The 23171-nt window shown below is 42.9% G+C and overlaps 1 protein-coding gene across 4 annotated transcripts in view; it reads left to right on the top strand.

Annotated features, from left to right (window-relative positions):
- Positions 1–23171, top strand: part of UTRN (utrophin) — a 4744936-nt gene that overhangs the window by 4345970 nt on the left and 375795 nt on the right. For all 4 annotated transcript variants that reach the window (XM_044069601.1, XM_044069592.1, XM_044069610.1 and 1 more), the window contains one exon: positions 5101–5212. In XM_044069601.1, coding sequence (XP_043925536.1) covers positions 5101–5212 — 112 coding nt within the window. The remainder of the gene's footprint in view (positions 1–5100; positions 5213–23171) is intronic.

Genomic DNA, 23171 nt, shown 5'->3' with positions numbered 1-23171 from the left:
GTGGAAAACAGTTTCACAGCACTGTTTTATTTGTTGTTGTTATATAGCAGCTGTTGACATCACTAGGTCTGTTGCCTATAAGACTGTGTGCAGTACCTGACGGGAAAAAGTGAATATTTCACTATCTGTGCTATGTCATGCAGGCAGAGTTGAGCCAATATGTTGTCACCAAGTAAAACAGTGCTGTGTAACTGTTTTCCACTGGTGTCATTCAAAGGGGATCCAGTGTCTGTCAGCCTGGTATGACATGCTCGACAAGCCACTCTGCTTCACTAGAGACAGCTTGCACCTGTCACCCTTAGGCTTTCGAATACTGGCCAAGGCTCTTGCCACCCCCATAGTGCCTTTTTTAGGCAAGGCTCAAAAGACAAACCCACTGCTGTAAATAGCACAATAACAAAAAACTGAGGGTAATGCTACTCAGTGCCAGATGTCTAAACCTCAAAATGCAAACACTCGAGGCACTCTTCAGTATGGAGAAAATCGATATATGTGCAGTAACAGAAAACCTGGTTTAAGGCTCCAGAGAGCACCCCAGCACTACCAGGCTACAACTCGTACCATACATTTCGGCCACAAAACCCGGACCAAAATACCAAAGGCGGGGGAGTATCCATATTCATCAAGGATACCCACACCTTCGGGTTAGTGGCACAGCACGATGCTTCAGAGATCATCCACATGCAACTAACAATGGGCAAAACTGCTATTCAAATTACAGCTTGCTACAGATCACCCACCATGTCCCAGGACCCCCACTCCGCATTCCTGGAAACACTGGGAAACATAAAGGTCCTACCAAACACCCCGATATTGGGTGATTTCAATTACCCAAACATTAACTGGGAGAACTACTCAAGTACAAACTCCCTTGCCCAACATTTCCTAGAATTTATAAACTCAAACGCCCTGAATCAACTGGTCAGCATCCCCACCAGAGGTGACAACATATTGGACCTGGCCATCACCAACATGAGTGACCGGTGTTCCACATCGGAGGTCAACCCCTCGCTGGTTAGATCTGACCATAAACAAATCACTCTGGATGTCCACATTCCACCACCACCCCCAGTCAAAGAAACCACCGTAAAAAACTTTTCAAAAGCAAACTTCACGTTACTTTAGACCGAGATGGGAAGTTTCAAAGCCCCCATGCTAAAGGATAATGCTGTACAAGCTGCAAAATCCTTTACTAATGCACTCTACGGGCACCTACAAGAATGTATGGATCGTGCTATCCCAAACAAAAACAAGACTCACTCCTCCAAGTAAAGTAAACCAGTCTGGTGGACCGCTGCCGTAAACAAGCTATACAATAGGAGGAGGAAACTAGTACAGAAAAGAGTAAAATCCCAAGAAGGGAAGACATCCCTGATCAATATCAGCAAGAAACTACGTTCCCTCATAAAATTATCCAAGGCTAGCTTCGAAAGAAAAATTGCCATGGACTCCAAAGATAACCACAAGGCATTCTTTAGCTATGCCAAGAATCTAAGTGGCAATTCTTAGATCTGCTCGGAGATGGTGCAGAATGACACAAAATACATTGAACCGACCGATATAGCCAACGTCCTGGCAGACAGGTTCAGTGCAAACTTCACCCCCCTCTCACCCCCAAAAGGGCCCATAACTATACCAGAAGAATGTAGTGCCCCTGAAATCACAGACACTCTGGTTAAAACAGCCCTCTCCAAAGCCAAAAACACAGCATCAATGGGGACCGGACAGTGTCCCAGGCTACGTCCTACATGAGCTCAAAGATGAACTAACCCCTCACCTAAACACACTGTTTAAACTCAGCCTCTCCACAGGCTGTGCCCACAGAGTGGCGCACAGCAACGGTTATTCCGCTCCACAAAGCTGGAGCCGCAACGGACCCTGGGAACTATCGCCCTACAAGCCTGACTAGCTTTGTCTGCAAAACTATGGAGTGCATCATCATGGATCTAATTAACATAGACATTGGGAACCTCCAAACACTGGACCCTACCTAGTTAGGCTTTGTTAAGGGCAGATCATGCCTCCTAAACCTGGTGGACTTCTTTGAGACAGTTACCAAGGCTATAGACGAGGGAAAGGTGTTCCACACAGCCTACCTAGACCTTGCAAAGGCCTTTGACACCATTCCCCACTCAGGTGTTTTAGACAAGCTCACCAGCCTGAACATAAACCCCTATGTCATGAGATGGGTTGCCAACTGGCTCATGGACAGAACCCACATGGTTAGAGTTGCGGGAGCTAGGTCTGACTCTAAACCGGTTACAAGTGGCATTCCCTAGGGCTCAGTCCTAGGACCCCTCCTGTTTGGCATATACTTCTCAGAGGTACAGGCAAGCACAGGAGGACTATGGCTGATGAAGTTCGCAGATGACTGCAAACTAGGGACTGTAATCGACTCTCCGGCTGACAGACATCCTCCAAAAGGGTCTCTCAGAGACAGATACCCAGTGTCAAAACCATGGCCTCAAGCTAAATGCCAAAAAGTGCATAGTCATCCCCTTTGAAAAAAACAAAGTACCCACAAACTACCACATAGGTGGTAGCCCCCTAAGTACAGAAGACGTAATAAGGGATCTGGGGACCCAAGTAGATAGTAATCTCTCCTTTGATAATCACATTGCCAAAGTGGTTAGAAAATCCTTCTATGTGGCCCACCTAATCACAAAAGGGTTTGCACCCAGATCGAAAGAGGTCATTGGGCCCCTCTACGCATCACTCATCAGACCCATCATAGAGTACAATGCCCCATTTGGGATGTACCTTACAAGACACCTGCAACAACTGGAAAGACCACAGAAGTACCTCATCAAGAGGATCACTGGCCTCAAGCAGATGCTCTGTGCAGCTCGACTGAAGAAACTCCAGCTGTACTCGGTTGCATACCGCCTACTCAGAGGTGATCTCTGCCTGACATACAAGGCCATGTCCAACCCAGAATTGATGGACATGCTCCACCTAAAGAAAACCATATCCCCTCGAGCAACATGCTCCAGGGATCTAAACCTTACCACAACAGTAAATAGGACATGCTGGAGGGATAGATTTCTGTTACAGAGACTTATCATGCTCTGGAACAAGATTCCAATCTATATTAGGCAGAGCTCCTTGCTAACCCTCTTCAAGAGAAACCTTGACGAGTAGATGGGAAACAGAAAGTTTACCCCCGGGGATCACTTCAGTGGCTCTGCTGGACAAGAGGTACAGTGAACTAATCTAAGGGGGCGGTGAAAGCCAACACATTCCAGCTAGGCTTATAAATGCTTTCAGGCAGATAGCCTAGTACATACCTATGAACCTAAAAAAGAAAGGAAAGTTAGTGGGCTTTCCCTTTTAAGTCATGGCAGTTAGTTTCAAGAAGCACAAGCAGGTTTCTGGTACCTAAACAGTACTGGAACCATATCGTAGGAACAAAACATCCTAAGTTTTGAGTACTACTGTACAAAAGGGTGGTCTTTTTTTTAAAAACTAGTCAACGTGGGGGTGCAGAAAGATTTTTACCAGTAGGGATGACTGCATGTAGGGTCATTGAAAATAGGCTGGAATTTGTGATAAAATCAGCAAAGGAGCCAAGATATTGGGAGCAAATAGCTAGGGATGAAAAGGTAATAGAGCGGGATGTGGTCAAGCTGAAGTTTGGACTGCAAGTTGGAGATTGCCTTCCCTACAAGGGATTGATGAGTATTGGCAGAGAGAAAGGGACGGGATTTTTAAGTTAAAGACCATCTGTGGTTGAATTTTATTTGTCTAGTACAGATGCTACTGTTTAAAAAAGTAATAATTAGACGTAAAATAATTTATAACTGTAAAAGTCTATCTGAAAAGGTTAAAACTACTGGAAAGTTAGAATAGAAAGGTGATATGCAAATGAACAGTGAGAGGATGTTTATATCCCTCCCAAGTATGCATATGCAAAGGAATAGTGAGAGGACGTTTATATCCTTCCCAAGTATGTAACAAAGTGTAGAAGGCTTGGGATTTTTTTGCATGGAAGTGTTTGCAGAGGTATTTTTATACTCCAGGTAGATTTCAGAGAATTCTTCAGGTTGATAGTGACTGCTGGAGATGGAATGGGAACATGTTTTTTCTTAATGTAATGAGTTGGTAGGTTTTACAAATTCTGTGCAGGGTACTTTGTCAGAACTGTTGAAGAACAAATTAAGGTGTGTGCTCGTTTTTTTTTTTTTGTCGTTAGTCGCCGCCACAGCGGAACCTCTAATGATTGGCAGTAGAGTTTTACAGCTTGCTGGCCTAACGCACACAACCTTCAACGCAGAAACGCCCATTCACGCGCCTCAGCACGCCCACACAGCGAGACAGTTAACTGAAAATCAAACTAACTGGCGATAACTGTGAGGCGACTACCAGTGCACCAAAGCCACTTAGGAAATTATTTTTCTGAGTTGGGATATAGAAACTAAATTGCCTAGACAGTCTGGCCTGTTGGCTGCCAAAAAAACAAATTAATAGACAATGTAAATTAACATCTAAATTAACCGTAACTGAAGTACAAAATGTTGTAAAATGGAAAGGAACTAACTAAATAGAATAAATGGATTTTGTGGGAACAATGCATACAGGGTAATGTTAATAAAGAGGTGTGAAATTTCAGGGCTGGCAGGACATTATTTATTATTCAGTTTATGTAATGTTGGAGTGAATGCTTAAAAAAGGAAATATATGTATAATGCATGAAAACAAAAATGTTTGTAATGGTTTTATTTTCTCCTAATGTATATGTCATTACTCGATATGTGTGAATGTAATAAAGGTGTTTAAAAACAAGGTATTCTGTTAGTCAGTTGGTTTTGGGATTTTTAGTGAACAGATTCCATTTGTTTTCTTTGTGCTGGAAAATGTTTTATTTTGCCAAGTGTTCTCTGCACTGTTGAGTGTGACTGCCCTTGTTTTCTACACATGCATGCATCTCACTTCCATTATATCCATTGCCTGCTCTGCTTATCTGAATTTAATGAACTTCAGTTGTGTGTGTCACTTCCTCATCCACAGACTTACCTTTTGAAAATCTGACACCTGAAGGTTGTTTAGAGTCACTACCAAGGTATCCAGAGAGTAAATTCCATTTGCTTCCTGTCTCTACAGGTATAGAAGTCTGAAACATTTCAACTATGATGTTTGCCAGAGCTGCTTCTTTTCAGGGCGTACAGCTAAAGGCCATAAACTGAATTACCCAATGGTGGAGTACTGCACACCGGTAAGTCTCCCTCATGTCTCAACGCTGAGCACGGTTTTCTGTGAGTTGTTTTTGAGTGCATGTTCTCTAGTCTTATTTAGACTGCTTTGCTTTGTCAGGTGGTTTAAATTGTACACACATGAATGTATATTTGTATGAATACACAACAGAAACCTCTGCCCATTGAATACAGTAAAATAGAAACAAAGTCAAGACTTCACAAAGTGCAGACCTGCAGTAAAATATACTTCTATCAGAAATGTACAGAAATAAAAAACAGAAATGTTTTTGGCAAGGGGGGAAGAATGCTTCCTATCCCCCTACCCACTGCTTTAGTATTTAAATATACTAACTATACATTCCTGCAACTGTAGAGAAAGAGCAGCCTGTGCTGTAGCATAGAGGGATAAAGCCCTGACTATGACCCAGGTGACCTGGGTTTGATACGTGTCTCAGGTATCTGAGGCTCTGACAATGAAGGGAGGATGTGCACTCTAGCATGCCTCACTTTTGAGCTGTGACTGAGGCCAGGGACACACAAGGGGGCATTGTCATTAAGGTAGCAGAGCACTGGCTATGTTGCTGATGGAGAATGATATGCCAGCATGCCCATTGCATGTCCATCCCTGGGCAAGTATGAGAGAATGAGGGGAAGGGAATCTTAGGGCCTAGCTAAAAATCCCGTGTGGTAGCAGTATGACTCTGCCTTGGTTTGCCTCAGTCTCCTCAGTGGCCCTGAGCAGAGGTCATTGAAGGTCCTGGAGGAATTTGGTAGATCCACTGAATGAGGAGAAGCTCCCAAAAATAGCTGATGTACAGCCTGGAGGGCATGAAAAGATTAATAAAAAGTGTTTTTAGAGAAAGCACTACCTTTACACAGTGTCCTCCTACCTAAATGTAGACCCTTGGGCCGATAGCCTAGTACCTACCTGTGAACCTATCTTCCTTAAAACATAGAGGAAAAACATAGAAATAGGACTCCAGTTGCAGTTCAAATAAGTCAAAAAGCAACTGTAAACCTTCTAAAGTAAACTATCACAAGAATAAAATAGAAACTGAATGACAATTTACAACCAAAGCATAAAAATTCTGTGCTGCTGTGTGGCATACAGGGATATAAGACCTTGAGTATGACCCAGATGTCCTGGGTTTGATTAGCTGCTGTCATACCAGAGGAACTGCTTAGTGGAACAAGGGAGCAGAGAGGGGATGACACCTGTTTGTGCCACTCTAAGTTCGGAGGGAAGGAAGGGGCACCCTTGCCTGAGGTGTGAATTTCTGTGCTAGATTCTCTAGTGGAGATTACGCAGAAGTTGTAATGGGCAGGGTCTTCTAAAGGGCTACTTTTACTCATAGAAGGCAGGTAACACATTCTTAGTAAGGCTCATAGAATCTCAAACTCTTCATCATCTGCTGGCATAAGCAGTTGAGAATTTAGTGGTGATAAAAGCCTTAATCCCAGCAGATGATGCCGTGCCTAGGGCTCAATTTCCACCCAAAGTGGAATTAGATGGTCACTGGGCACTAACCTCTGGTGGACTCCCTCCCCTGCACTGAAGAAACCAGATAGATTCTACAGATTGCACGACTCCCACAAATACTCTGTATAGGAGACAAATGGCAGATCCACGTTTAGTTTCCCTAAATCCAGAAAAAGGTCCAAAATGGTTCCTGCTCCAAACACCCTTCTCACTAACAAGAAATTTAGGATGTTGAACATGTTTGGCAAGAAAGTACACATGTTTTCTACCCTGTCCTTCAGGGCTGTTAACTGCCAGAGAGGGAGGAAAAAACTGTTGAGTACAATCAGACGAATAGTCAGGTAGCTAAGCAGCCTACCAAATGCAGATATGATGCCATGGCTACAACAGTCAAGACAGCAACAATGGGCTTTATCAGCAGACTTAGCTCCTTGCTGCCTCCTTGATAAGGATTTGTTCTTTAGGAACCCTGCTTGTGAAGTCTTCAAGAAAATGTAGGAAAGGGGTGAATGTATGGTATGCTACAGTCTAATATGTTTTTCAGCCACCCACGCCATACTGTGAAAGAAACTACTTTACTAAATCTGGACACTTTTATTGCATGTGAGGAAAGGACATACAAGGCAAAGGGGGGAGGGTAAGAAAGGCCAATTTAAAACGATATGGTAGGAGGACAGAAAAGAGGAAACCTGCACCCAAATTTCAACAGGGAGCAACCATGATTGTATGCCTCCTTTCCTTCCCAACACTGACCCTGACCCCAACCCTACTGCTTCCTATTCTCACAACAAAGTGGTGGGGCTTTTATCAGAGACAGAAAAAACAGGTTGCAGTGACAAAACTGGGATGCCTCAGGACCAAGTAGACCAAAATGAGATAATCAGACCTGCCATTGCAGATATCCTTTAACAGGGAGTCATGAGTTTTTTTAAAACATTTTTGTTAAATTGTCACTTAAAACATAGGCAAACATGCATTAACAGAAAAGAAAACAAACTGTATTAATGTTTTTTTCCATTTACATACACTATACATGAAATATCTTTCCTTTTTTGTAACAATCATCAATCCAACATTACATAAATTGCTGAATTCCTGCTTTCCCTTAAATCTCACTTCTCCTAAACTTTCTACATGTATTGCTTCATTCAACTCCATTTATTTGTGTAAATTGTTCCTTCCCTTTTCTAAAGATCCACCTTCCAGTTCTTTCATCTGTTTTATAATATCTATTACTTCAATTACAGGTGGTTTAGACTATAATTGCCATTTTCTGCTAATTTGTTTTGTCAGCCGACAGAATTAAACTTAATAAGGCTTCACTGTGTTTAGACAATACAGATCCTGTGTTCCCGCTCAAAAAATTAATTTCCTTTGTTACAGCCATCTGCTCACCCAATATTTCTGACAGAGTACTCTGCAGGGAATTTTTCAAATCTGCCAACTCGTTATACTCACAAAACATATGTTCCTAGTTTCCTCTTTCTTCCCCATCATACCTCCAGCATTTGCTATCCACCTTATGAAACATTCTTTGAAGTCTGTCTGGGGTGTAAAAATATCTATGCATGCACTTCCAAGCAAAGATCCTAAACCTTCTGGACTTTATTGCATATTTGGGAGTCATACATATGTTCTTTCCATTGTTCTCTCAAAAATGTATTTTCCATTTTGTCTGCTCAATCTTTTTTAACTTGCTATGATTGATTCTTATAGTTATCAAGCAATATTGTACATGCTGTACTAAGTATCCCTTTTTAAAAGCAGCTTCTGTTCTAGATTCAATTAAAAACTCCACCAGAGCAAGTCTTTTATTTAAGATTTCTGTATCCCTTTCTCTTTGCATATACTTGGATATCAATCCGTGGTAGTGAAGGCAGTCTCTAGCCTGCAGTCCAAAGGTGGTCTTGGCCTCATTCCATGCTATTACCTTTCTCTCTCCAGTCATTTGCTCCCAATACCTTCATTCATTTGCCAGTTTTCTCCAGTAAATTCCACCCTCTCTTGCCTATTTTCTGTACCCTTGTTTGTAGTCATCCCTACTGACAAAATTTCCTTTCTTTATTCTTATGTTGGCTTAGTTCTTCATTTACTTTCTGCTACTTTGTGAATATAATATTCTGTATGGAAGTTATTCTCCTTAAGGATATTCATCCAAAGTCCACCACCTCCCCCTCCCCTGCACACATACATTCTCTCTCTCTCTCTTTTGACCCCCCTGCTTCATCATCATCCCTTTCCGTTTTGAATTGCAGCTTTCTGCTTGTGTTACGTATGTAAGCCTCAACTGTGCAGCTGTAAAATATCCTTTCAAGCCAGGTAATCCTAAACCACCCTGTTCTAGTGTAAGGATTAGCTTAGCCCACTTAACTCTTGGCCTCTTCCCCTCCCAGTTAATTCCTTTGATTTCTTTATTAATTATTATCAAAAACTTCTCCTTTGGTTAATAAAAATTTGCCTGACCTATAAATAAAACTAAAGTGGCTAAAAACATTTCCACGTTTTGTAGTGTACTGTCAATGTCCATGAAAAAGAGCTTTCAGTTTCTCCATTTTTGATCTTTTCTTTAGTCTCTTCCCAGGTATCCTTAACTGCCATGACAAAGCATTTTAATCCGTATGTAAATACTTCATCTTATGTCCCCATAAGTATGGGCATTGCTAAACCAATTAATGTGTGGCTACAATGCAGTACTCTGCAGTAGAATATCAGTAATAGCCTCGAACAAAAAGTTCCTTTATCCTGTCCCACTGGTGATAGTTTTTTGTCAATAATAAGCATCTAATCCAGTCTTAAGAGTATGCTAAAAGGGTACTGACTAGATCTTTTTCCCCTTCCTACAGCTGTCCTTCAGCTGCCCCCAGGTCTTCTACTTGTTCATAGGATTTACAAGATTTTCTTTAACCTCCCCCGGGCACAACCTGACTCGCATCTGGTGCAGGTTAGGAGAGCAAATCTGCTGGTACAGTGTCATACCACTGTCATTCCTTTCAAAACAGGTTTGGCAACTCTGCAGTTACTGCCCTCAGGAGGTGCATATGTGCTTCCACGTGTATGCAACCCCCTGACTAAGTCACTCACTGCTATTGATGCACAGTACTTGCCAGATTCATACGTTGCTTACTGTAGCAAGCTTAGGCTTGCCCCCCCCCCCCCCACCAAGGGTGAAGAAGTTTATATGGGCCACTCATTTCCATCTTTCCTTCCCAGCTTCTTCATGTTCTGACTGGGTCTTGCGCAAAATGGCAATAAATTCCATGTTGTAACTGTTCTCTCTCTCTCTGCCTTTTCAACATTGTCCTCCTATTAAAATTGTATTTAGATGAAGTAGGGGAAATTCCCTGGTGCCTGGCCAAATTTTCTCTAGTTGGTATGAATGCTATGGGTCTCCCTAGAAAAGAGGTCATTGGCCTTGTGGGGACTAAACCTGGTCAACAGAATGCAAATAAGTACATACATTTTATTAAGGAATGTTGCTTGGACTTTCATTCCATGAGCAGTGCTTTTTGGGAGGACATTCCATCAGAATTTTACATCCTGAATCCATTTATTGGGTTTACATATTCCAGTTCCATTGGTTTTGAGTCTGTATTGCTTGTGATTGTTCGCAGTTCCATCAGTGCAGGGAGACCTCCCTGAACCAAGAAATGATGGGTACCAAAGTACTCACCATAGCATTTGAGCTTTAAGGGGAAGGAGTCCACTGCAGTAACTTCTTCTTTCCCTTTCGTTTGAGGCTTTTTTTGTAACGTAAACCTTCTAGTGAGTCCTTGGAATCTGTGTAAATGAATATGTGTGAAGGTTATCTGTCGCAGAGCGAACCCTGTTGGAGGGTGTGGGGAGGTCAGAACTTGTAATTGTTTGGGAGTGTTTGTGTTCTCCAGCCAAGCTGCAGGGATGCTGCTGTAGGCAAATCAGGTATCATCATTTCCATAAGTCATAAGAAAGGGCAGCAGTCGGACTTTTGAAATGCTAACCGACAGTAGAAGGTCCTGTCAAATGTCAACTGAAGCTGTGAATATTTGAATGACTGTCATTTTCAGCGGAGTTCTGACCTGCTTACATTCTGAGATATAAAATGTTCCATATTTTGAGAAGTAAGGCCACAGACTGTGTATTTAAGCAGATAAGCACCCTTAGGAGCATTAGCCTGGTGAATGTGAGTTGCTTTCCATCTTCACATGGTGTGTAAGAACATAATCTGAGGCCATGGTAAGTTTGTTGTTAGTAATGGTAGTAGCGTAAGCCTTAATGAAGCCAGAAAATAAGAAAAATGACCAGTGGAAAAAGACAAGTACTGTTAGATGCAGTGGAAAAAGACAAGTACTGTTAGATGGAGTGAAGTAATAGCTGCTGTTCTTGGGATTTGTTTTTTTTTACTAGAGCACAGTTGAAATACTTTATATTGTCTTAGTTTCCTTGACTTCGTCAAGGAGTCTTAACTGATGGTGCAGGTGTTTGAACAGTGATTTTGCAGCTAATTGTTGTGTAGAATTTTAAAGGTTGAATTGCTGTGTTAATCCGCCTGAACCATGTAGATGTTTCAGTCCTCTGGTCTCAAGCTTTTCTGCCGTCATGAACCTGAACAGCTTAACTTTGATTTTGTATATTGCTTCAGGAGATGCCTTGAGGCATGCCTTTTTAATAGTGCTTTCTTGGGACTCTGTAATAATTGAATGCTTAACTGTTTCTTGGACTATATTGTTTTATGTGTTGCATTGTTTTCTCATAGCTTTAGTATTATATGCCTAGCTTTATAGGTGCACAAATGTAGATTGACTAATGTTTCTCTCTGCTGAATCTTGAATTTTTTGGAGTACAGCCCGAATGTTTGATGCCAATATGATACGACTTTGAGTTGAGGCTGTTGCTGCAGCTCTTTTTTACTGCAGCTGTAAGGAAATGGAATACTCTCTGTTCTGGGTGGGGCTACTGCAGGGTTCCCACTACCTTGCAGGAAGAAGTGACCTGACATAAGAATTTAACAGCTGGTATCTGGTATACATTGTGAGGACTGATAGTGGATGTTGTAGGTTCCTCATATGGCTCCATGTGCTGCTTATGGTATAAAAACTGCAAAATGCTGTAATCTCTTAGTTATTTTTGCATATGTTTGAACAAGATTAATATATAGTATTCTGTGCAATATGTAAGTAAAGTCGGCATTAATTTCAGCATGGCTATTGGAAGTTAGATTAATTTGTTGCTAGTTGTTTTCCAGTGAACCAGGAATACAGTGTCCCTCTGGATGGCTAATGCTTATTAGATAGTACTCGTAATAAATCTCCAGTATATTTGACAGATACCAAGCGGTCTGAAGAAGGAGCCTCAATTTGCTTTGGTTTCCATGTTGTGCTTTTCACTCCTAGCAGACTTGATTTGTGTTCCTTTTTAGCAACAGCATTTTCTGTGGAAAAGTGTGCTTCATGTGTTTGACATGAGCAGTTTGACAGATGCATGCTTTTGCTGAGAGTGACAGCTGTAAAATGCAAACATTAAACCCAGATGTCATTGTTCCATTGCAGCTCTAAAGAGCACATCTGAGTTATGTGGTCGTCACATGCTGTACGTAGAAGTTTGTATGTTTGCATGGCTCTTGAGCAAGGATAACTGAAACATAGTAAATGCAGAGATTTTCATTTCACACTCCTCAGACTTGTGATTATGAAACTGTATGATGTTTTGGAAGCATGTACAGTCCTGCTGCTTCTGTCCCTGGTGCAGGACTGTCACCAAAGGCCATCACACCAACAGTGAACTCAATGAATGCAAACAAAATAAAAAACGAAGCCAAGCTGTTCAAACACCACCAGTTTAATGCTGATCTTCTGGTACCTCAGCCATTCGCCTTCTCAGGATAATTCAATTCAACAATTAAGCAGTATGATTTAAATACAGGAGGACTACCTATATGACAATTGAATATTCAATTGTGCAGTTATATAATTTAAACTAATTAAAGCATTGAACAACCTATTCATTTAAAAAAATTTCAATGCCAAACATTTATTTCCTAATTGAGACCCCTAGGCTACATTGTTCCAAAGTTTAAATTCGTTTTATTTTCCAGTGTATTCAATTTCTGAAAAATTACCCCCCCCCCCTCCCCACCCACCCCCGGAAGAAAAGGCAGTGCTAATACACTGAAGAAAAAAACAGTATCCAGACCTTGGTGGATTTTATGTAAATGTTCAGCTATAGGGTTTTTGAAATCTCTCTTCCTAATATCACCCAAGTGCTCCAATATATGAATTTTTACTTTTTTTAGTCTGACCCACATACCACTTAGGGTTGGTGCAAGCACATCCTACTATATGTACCATCCCATAAGATTCTCAGTTAGTCATCATTAGAAATAAAGTTCTTTCCATTAATTTGAGTTCCTGTTAAATTTCTTACCAAATGGCACACCTTGCAATGACCACAGGCAAAAGTGCCTCTAAAATTTAAGGGCACCACATTTGGTCTGTTTTCAAAACTTACTACCTCCTTTAAATTATAAAACCTACCATTTGAAAATGTGATGCATTTAGGAAATAATGCCCCAACTCTTTCATCAAAACAAACCAGATGCCAGCATTGTAAACTATGCAGCTATCCATCTTATAGGTTCATACTAGGCTATCTGCCCTGGGGCAATTATAAGCCTAGCCCGATTCTGTATGGCTTACGCCACCCCTTGATTTGAGTATACTGTGCCCTTTTTAAGGTTTAGTTTACTGTGCCTCTGTCTAATAGTGACACGGGAGTAATCCCTGGGACAAACCTACGATCCCCCATCCACCTATCGAGATTCTTCTTGAAGAGATTCAGTGAGGTGCTCTGCCTCACATGAACTGGAATTCTATTCCAGAGCGAAGGGAGCCTCTGGGTTATGAACATGTCCCTCCAGCAAGTTCTATTTATTTCTGTGCTGAGGTTCAAGTCCCTCGAGCGTGTGGCTCTAAGGGATTTAGATTTACTGAGGTGGAGCATGTCCATTAATTCTGGATTTGACATAGCTTTGTATGTCAGGCATAGATCGCCTCAAGTAGGCGGTATGCAACTGAGTAGAGCTGGAGTTTTTAACCGAGCAGCATATGGCATCTGTTTGAGACCCTTGATCCTCTTGGTGAGATACTTTTGGGGTCTTTCTAATTGCTGCAAGTGTCGGGTAAGGTACATCCCAAAAGGGGCATTGTATTCTATGATGGGCCTGATGAGGGATGAATAAAGGGGCACGATTACCTCTCTTGATCTAGATGTGAAACCCTTTGTGATGAGGTGGGCTATGTAGAAGGTCTTTCTAACCACTTTGGCAATGTGGTTTTCAAAGGAGAGATTACTATCAACTTGGGTCCCCAGGTCCCTAATAACTTTCTCTGTACTTAATGGGTTTCCGCCTATGTGGTAATTTGTGGGCACATTGTTTTTGCCAAAGGGTATGACTGTGCATTTTTTGGCATTTAGCTTTAAACCATGGCACTGGCACCAGTTAATCTGTCTCTGAGACCTTTTTGAAGGATGTTTGTGTCAGCTGGAGAGTTGATTATGGCACCCAGTTTGCAGTCGTCTGCGAACTTGGTGAGCCATAGTCCTCCCACGTTTGCCTGTACCTCGGAAAAGTATATACCGAACAAGAGTGGTCCCAGGACAGAACCCTGTGGGATGCCACTTGTGACCGGTTTCGAGTCGGACATGGCTCCAGCAGCTCTCATTCTGTGGGTTCTGTCTTTGAGCCAGTTTGCGACCCATCTTGTGATATATATTTAAGCTGGATAGCTTATCTATGATGCCCGAGTGGGGTATTGTGTCAAATGCCTTTGCAAGGTCCAGATAGGCTGTGTGGACTACCTTCCCTTCATCTATGGCTTTGGTGACTGTTTCGAGGAAGTCAACCAGGTTCAGAAGGCAGGATCTGCCCTTGACAAAGCCAAACTGGGTAGGATCTAGTGTCTGTAGGTCCCCAATATCTTTGTTTATGAGCTCCATGATGATCCTCTCCATAGCCTTGCAGACTAAGCTAGTCAGGCTTCTGGGGCGATAGTTTCCAGGGTCCGTAGAGGCTCCACCTTTGTGGAGTAGGACCACTGTTGCTGTACGTCATTCTGTGGGCACATATCCTGTAGTGAGGCTGAGATTGTATAGCTGTTTTATTTGAGGGATTAGTTCCTCTTGGAGTTCATGTAGGACGCAACCTGGGATGCCATCTGGTCCCATGGAAGCAGTGTTTTTTGCTTTGGAGAGGGCAGCCTTCACCTGAGCATCAGAGATGTTTGGGAGGCAGCCCTCTGCCGGGATAGATGCTTGCTCTTTTGGGGGGGAGGGGGTGGAGAAGTTTGCACTGAACCTGTCTGCCAGGATATTGGCGATGTCTGTGGGTTCAGTGTATTTTTTGTCGTTTAGAATCAACTCAGAACAAGTCTGGGAGTTGCATCCCAGGATGTCCTTCAAGGATGCATCTGCAGTCCTAACATATGGGTTGTCCTGCCTCAGGCAGCCCCCTGGTCAGCCGGATTCCAAAGTCTGGGTCTGGCCTCGGCTGATGTCGCACTTCACCCGACATCATAGCTGCTGTGAATTGGGTATAAAGGTATCAGCCGACGCCATTTTCCTCAGTCTTTCTTGCCACGCGGTGCCCAAAGCAGAAGCTGTTCGCAAGTGCCGGTCGGTCAGATCCAGAGATTTCTACTACCGAAGACTTCTAAAAAGCTAAGTACCCCGTTGGGGACTCTTTCTTGCCTCAGCCGATGTCAGAAAAAGTAAATAATTGTTTAACTTGTGGGAAACAAATACCTCATAAGGATTTCCACTCTTACTGCCTTCCTTGCTTAGGCCCAGACCACGACGTATCAGCTTGTCTAGCCTGTGCTTCCTTCAACCGACGGACACTTAGACGTCGGTCGGAGTTTGCAGAGGAGTTTTTTGGTCCCGCTTTTGCTTACAAAATGCCGTCGGAGACTCCGACTTCACATTTAGCTAAAAAGCGTAAGGAAAAGGACCGACACTCGCGGTCCGCGGTTTCGGCCGAAACCACGGTTAAGCCAACCGCGAGTGTCTCTGTTTTGGCTGAAACAGAGTCCTCGGTTCTTCCTTCGGCCGAAAGCATACCTCCGACAGCTGAGGCCTCACACAGCATGGCTGAATCTGCTACTGAAATTTCTCCTGCTGTAGCAGGCAACCAGGATTTATCTGATACTATTCCTTTAGACATATCTACTCCTGCACGTGGAGCTGCCAGGCCTCCTGCATCTATGTCTATCAAGGCTTTCTCTAGGGCTAAAGCAGCTAAAACTTCTAAGGCCTTGCCTGCTAAATCCCCCTCACACAGGCCTACCTCTAGTTCCCAAATGCTCAGCCTGGCTGAGGATCTCATTTCTTTGATCAGGGGATCCCAACCTCACCCAGACAGGGCCTCTCAACCCCCTCCAGAGAAGAGGCCTAGAGCAGAGCCCCCGGATCCAGTTTCTACAGACTATTCCTCGGATGATTCAGAAAACTCAAATCCTCCAGAAGGCCCTTATTCTCCATATGAGGATTCTGATGCAGAAGACTCCATTCCTTCTGCCTCTCCTCCTGAGGAATTTTCTTTTGGGGAAACCTTACATGCTATGAGAGAGCAATTTCAATGGCAGGGCCAGGATTTTTCAGATTCAAGGAAAAGGCTAAGGACCTTTTTATATTTACCACAGCATAGGCCTTTAGCCATTCCTCCAGTACTAACAGTTGTGGATGATGCATTTAATGATGCCTGTACTGCCCCTGACTCTCTTCCCCCGGCCCCTGCTAAGCCCGACAGATATTATAGGGTCCCGGACACTCACTATCACTTGTATAAGGCTCCTATTGCAGATCTTGAAACCATTTCACAGGGCCCCAAAGCTGTAGCAGCTGCCTCTGCCAAAAACCCCCTCCCCTCTGAAAGAGAATCTAGAGCATTAGAGAGATGGCGTAAAAAAGTTTATACTTCTGCTACTCTTTCGGCTAGGGCCTTAAACTGTCAATTCCACATGATTCAGTATCAGGAATTTTTGTTAGATCAGCTAAATAAAAAACTGTCCTCTCCTGAAACTATAGACCGTAAGTCCCTTCAGGATTTGGTACATAACACTCAGCAGGTCAGTAATCATTCCTTAAAATGCGGCTATGATGCACTGGAGGCTTCCTTTAGATCAGCTATGACTGGAACAGTGATCAGAAGGCATGCATGGTTAAAAGAGCAATCCTTACCAGACCATGTAAAGTCAAAGCTCCTAGATGCTCCCATGGAGAAACAAAGTTTGTTTGGCTCCCCTGCACAGCAAGTGCTAAAGAAGGTGGAAGAAAAAGCAAAATCTGTCCAAACAGTCAAGGATTTCTTACAGGTCCAGCCTTTGAGGTTTAGTAGAAATTGGCCTTCGAAGAATTGGTCCTTTCCAGACACCTCCAGAGCACAGAGAGGCAGAAATAGGCGCCCAAGAGGCAGAGGGCAATCCAGAGGTGCCTACAGGGGACGTCAGTGGCAGCCTAACAGCCAGAGAAGTACTGCCACAGATCCAGCTACTACCACTTCCACAGGACAGACACAATGACTTGACTCTGATACCGCCTACCAGGGAACAACTGGAAGCACCCTTAGGCGGAAAGCTAGCCTTATTTTCCATAAACTGGCATTACATTACAGGAGACAAATGGATTTTACAGACAATAGACAAAGGCTACAGGTTTCAGTTCCACACTCTACCAAAAAAGAGAGAAATGCCAAACCTACCACCAAACCAAAAAACAAATGCTCTAGGACAAATCAACCACTTACTAAGGATGAGAGCTATAGAAAAGGTACCGCCTATGGAACAAGGACAAGGATTTTACTCCAGACATTTCCTGGTACCAAGGAAAGAAAATCAATGGAGGCCTATTCTCGACCTGTCCGCTCTGAACACATACCTCATTGTTCCAAAATTCAAAATGCTGACCCTACAGCAACTTCTTCCCATGCTGGGCAAGGAGTCTTGGCTGGTGACTCTAGATCTCAAGGAGGCATACCTGCATGTCCCTATACGACCAGATTGCAGAAGATACCTCAGATTTCTTGCAGGATCAGAGCATTATCAATTCTCAGCATTGCCCTTTGGCTTATCTACTGCGCCCAGAGTATTCACGAAATGCCTGGCATCAGTAATTGCTCATTGCAGGCTTCAGGGAATTCAGATTTATCCATACCTGGACGACTGCCTAATACAAGCGGACAACAAGACCAAATTAACAGAAGATTTGGAAAAGGTTATACAACTACTGCAAGCCCTGGGATACACAGTCAACATGAAAAAGTCAAGACTGGTACCATCCCAAAGGATAACATTCTTGGGTGCAGAACTGGACACTTCAAATCAGATGGCATTTCTCACAGCAGAAAAGCAAAAGCAACTACCACTCTATTTCATGGCATTAACAACACAGAACCAGCTTACAGCAAGGAAAGTCCTGCAAGCCCTGGGTTACATGGCATCCTGCATAATATTGATTCCACATGCCAGGCTGCATATGAGGAAGTTGCAATGGTACCTAAGGAATATATGGTCTCAACACAAGCACAGTCTAGAAGCCCAGATTCCAATAATTCCATGCCTGAAGCAAGAATTCCTGTGGTGGGCTCAGGCCTGTCAGTTGAACAGAGGACTGCCTTTCCACAAACCTCGCCCAAGCCAGACTATCACCACGGACGCCTCAGACCTAGGCTGGGGGGCACACATGGTGGACAAGTGTATACAAGGCCTATGGACACAAGACCAGCTGAACCTACACATAAATCAAAAAGAGATGCTGGCAGTGAAACAGGCAATTCAGACATTCAGACCGTTTCTTCAACAGGGTCATTTGCTAATAAGGACGGACAACACCACAGTCATGTTGGTATATCAACAAACAGGGAGGCACACACTCATATCCTCTATGCCGGATGGCAATGGACCTGTGGAATGTGGCCCTGAACCTCAACATTCAGCTCCAGGCCATATTTGTGCCAGGAAAAGAAAATATACTAGCAGACACCTTAAGCAGAACTACCACGGATGCTCATGAATGGATGCTGCATCCAGACATCTTCAAATCCATTACAAAGAAATGGGGACTACCAGAAATGGACCTGTTCGCATCCCCACACAACCACCAATTGAGGAAATTCTGCACAAGGACATACCACCCACTTGCTTGGAAGGTGGACTCCCTATCCTTCAGTTGGGAAAACCTGACAGCATATGCATTCCCACCTCTTCCTTTGATGCACAGAGTGCTACTGAAGATCAAAGAAGATCACCCAAGGATCATCCTGATAGCTCCAGACTGGCCAAGGCAGCATTGGTACCCGCTACTGAGGAGTATGTCTCGGACACACGCATGGCCTCTACCTCTAGTTCCTTTGCTGCTAACACAGAACAACTTCAAGATCCTACATCCAAACTTGAAAACACTACAGCTAGCTGCTTGGAATATTACATAAAACAAAATAACCCAGATTTATCTCAGAGGGTTAAAGACATTATCCTGGAGGCTCACAGACCCTCCACAAGGAAGACTTATTCAGCCAAATGGAAAAGATACCTCATTTGGAGTGCAGCAAAAGGAGAAAATGTTTCATTAGCAAACATAGCTAACATCCTGGAATATTTAGCAGAGCTTTTCCACAATGGCCTGTCTTACTCCTCCATTAAGATTCATGCATCAGCAATTTCAGCAGAATACAACATGGATCCTCCAGTCTTCTCTCATCCTCTACTCAGGCAGTTTCTGAGAGGAATTAAAAATGTAAAGCCTCCAAGGAAGCCACCTTTGCCTACATGGGACCTTAACTTTGTGTTGGAAAAGTTAACACTTCCCCCTTTCGAACCAGCAGCAACAGCAGAATTACAGTTCTTATCTTGGAAAACTGCTTTCCTACTTGCAATCACTTCAGCAAGAAGGGTTTCTGAATTACAGGCATTAATGGCAGTACAGCCCTTCCTTATCTTCCATCAGGATAGAGTGTCCTTGAGAACTAACCCCACTTTTATGCCAAAGGTGGTCTCCAGGGTATCATTGAACCAAGCAATCCACCTACCAACATTCTTCCCCAACCCACAGAACAGGGGGGAAAGACTACTGCATACCTTGGATGTGCACAGACAATTGCGCTACTATCTGGACAGAACCAAGAACAATAGAAAAACTGACCAGCTTCTGGTAGCATATGCAACAGGAATGGAAGGAAAAGCAATTTCAAAACAGACAATCTCAAAATGGATAGGAAATTGCATTAGATTTTTACTCCTTTCATGGAAAGACAACTCCAGAAAACATCAGACCTCACTCCACAAGGGCTACAGCCACTACTACAGCTTTCTTACGAGGAGTGGCTACCAAAGGCATTTTAGAAGCTGCTACTTGGAGCTCCGTGCATACATTTGCCAAGCATTATAATCTACCTTTATACTCCAGATCCCGAGCAGGTTTTGCAACTGCTGTTTTGCAAGGGATCTTAGCTACACCATAATCATCTTAGTGCCTCCTCCCCCAGTTTGGCTATGGTATTCTACCCATATGTTAGGACTGCAGATGCATCCTTGAAGGACATAGTACAGTTTTGTACCTACCATAAATGTAGATGTCCGAGAGGTATGCATCTGCAGTCAGGATTACCCACCCTCCTTCCCCTCTGTGGTACTCCTAGGGTATTTGCCCATCTTGTAGCTAGCTGGGGGAATCTATTATGGTGTATTTGTTTGTATATATGTATATACATGTTTATTTTTGTTTGCTCTCTACTGTTTGGAAACATTTGCATTTATCCAAATTTAGCCTTCCTAGAGGGCACCTGGCATCTGGGGCAAGAAACACTGAGGAAAATGGCGTCAGCTGATGCCTTTATACCCAATTCACAGCAGCTATGACGTCGGGTGAAGTGCGACATCAGCCGAGGCCAGACCCAGACTTTGGAATCAGGCCGACCGGGGGGCTGCCTGAGGCAGGACAACCCATATGTTAGGACTGCAGATGCATACCTCTCGGACATCTACATTTATGGTAGGTACAAAACTGTACTTTTCTAACATAACTGAAAAAAGCCTTATGATTGTCTTTGGTGTCCTGTGCAATTTTTCTCTCTAAGCTGGCCTTGGAGGATTTTATGAGGGATCGTAATTTTTTGCTAGTACTGATCAGAGATGCCTTCCCTATTAGGAATTTTGCTCCATCATGTAGTAGCTTCCTCCTTCTGTTGTACAGTTTATTTATTTATCAAAAGTACATCAATACCTAGTTCTAATTTATTGATCAGTGTTTTGTATATGACCCTGTCAAATGCTGAAGTTAAATCTATATAAATTACATCACAGCACAATTTTTCATTCATAACTGTTATCATATTGTTAGAGAACATCATGTTACAGGTAGTAAACTATACAGTAGGCTGTCTCCCAGATGACTTAAGTGATTATCTCCCCACCTTCCTACTCTAGAAACACTCCAATCACCCCAAACCAGTAGTCTACAAATTTGTATGAGATGACCGTAACCTTAAATACTGTCCTAAGCCACTGCAACTGGGAACCACTACGGACACTCGGGTTAGACCAGGCAGTAGACTACTTCAATACTACCTTCTCTAACATCCTTAACAGTCTAGCTCCCAGCAGAAAGATCAGAGTTAAAGCCAACTAAGCACCCTGGCTAAATAGGGACACCAGAGCCTTACTAAAAGCTAGAGATAAAGCCTGGAAAATCTGGAAAACTGACAAAACCCCTAGCTCCAGACAATACTATCAACAGCTTAGAAACAAGGCCAAGGCTGAATACAAAATAAACAAACAAATCTATTTTCTTAGCATCCAAAGGAAATATTCAAATAGTCCACAAAAATTCTGGCATGCCATTAACTCCCTACTAAAGCCAGGCAAAACCACAACCCTAGCACCCGTCTCTACTAACAATACCCTAGACATAGCTTCTCAATTTAATAACCATTTTACTAAATCCATCTTAGCCCTGTCCAGTCAAATAACCAAAAACAGTCTACCTCAGTCACAACCTAGCCTATCACCAGTGCCCACCTCAACTATCAAAAAACTCTTCCTAAAACTTAAGCCAACCACACTAGCAGCTGATAACATACCTGCTGCATACCTAAAAAATGGCTAGTGACTCCCTATCATATCCTGTCTCCATCCTTATCAACCGCTCCATACTAGAATCCTACATACCCAAAGTCCGGAAAGTATCTCACATCATAAAGGAGATAATTCTTATGAATTCTCCAACTACTGACCTATTGCCATCCTTTGCCCATTATCCAAAATTCTTGAGAAATGCATCCACTTGCAAGTGATGACATTTCTTAACACAACACGGTTTCCGTCCACATCACAGCACTACTACAGCCCTTCTATCCTTCACTAATTATATAAACCTTCACAGGAATGATAACAAATATGTATCAGCCATTTTCCTAGACCTCTCAAAAGCATTTGATATGGTCTCCCACTCCATTCTACTAGACTCACTAACATCATTATCCTTCACCTCCTCTACTATAGCCTGGTTCAGAAGCTACCTATCTGACAGGCAACAATCAGTCCATTGGAAAGGAACTCTGTCTACACAACTTCCAGCCACCATAGGTGTCCCACAGGGCTCTATACTGGGCCCGCTGTTGTTCTCTATTTTCACAAATAACCTCAAATGCTGTACACAACATGCCACACTCATACAATATGCAGATGATTCAACTCTGATCTGCTCCGCCTCATCTCCCACCACCCTACATACACTCACTCAAGATACCTTTATCTCAGTAGAAAAATGGATATCTGGTATCCAACTAATTCTAAATCCCAAAAAGACAAAACTGCTACTATTTACCCCCTAATAGATAAAAAAAAAAAAAAAAAAAAAAAAACCTGTCCTTTACCATAACATCTAAGGACGGCACCACCATCTCCCCTTCTAACCACACCAAACTTCTGGGCATTGAAATAGACAATCTTCACTTTGATGTTCACATTTCACATACCATAAAACTAGTACACAAAAAACTAGATTCCCCTATACAGGCATAAGTCCTTTCTCTCACAAAAAGCAAGAGTCACTCTTGCACAAAGCCACCTCCTCTCATCTCTGTTATACGTAGCACCAATCTGTACCCAGATCAGACAATGTGACCTAGACAAGCTAGAATCATGCTACAATAAAATAGCCATGTTTGCTATTAACTCAACCTATAGAACCAATCACTGTGCTGCACTAAAAGAACTAAAATGGCTTGAGCTACCACAGCTACTTAACTATCACCAGCTAGGCACAGCCTACAATATTGTCAAATATCCTGAAAAAAAACCCTTATTATCCAACCTACTTACTATCTATACTGTAAACCGGTACCTAAGATCCAGTGAAAAATCTCTCCTCTCCATCACCAAGGCTAACAATAATACAGGGAAAGCGCTCTACTCCCACACCGTTGCCAGAAATTTGGAACTCTCTTCCCCTATCTGTGTCCACTGCCCCCTCCA

This window comes from Protopterus annectens, chromosome 1.part0, assembly GCF_019279795.1.
Source record: "Protopterus annectens isolate FY-2018-M chromosome 1.part0, PAN1.0, whole genome shotgun sequence".
Lineage (NCBI taxonomy): Eukaryota > Metazoa > Chordata > Ceratodontiformes > Protopteridae > Protopterus > Protopterus annectens.
Note: the sequence above shows the minus strand (reverse complement) of the source record. Positions and strands in the feature narration are given on the sequence as shown.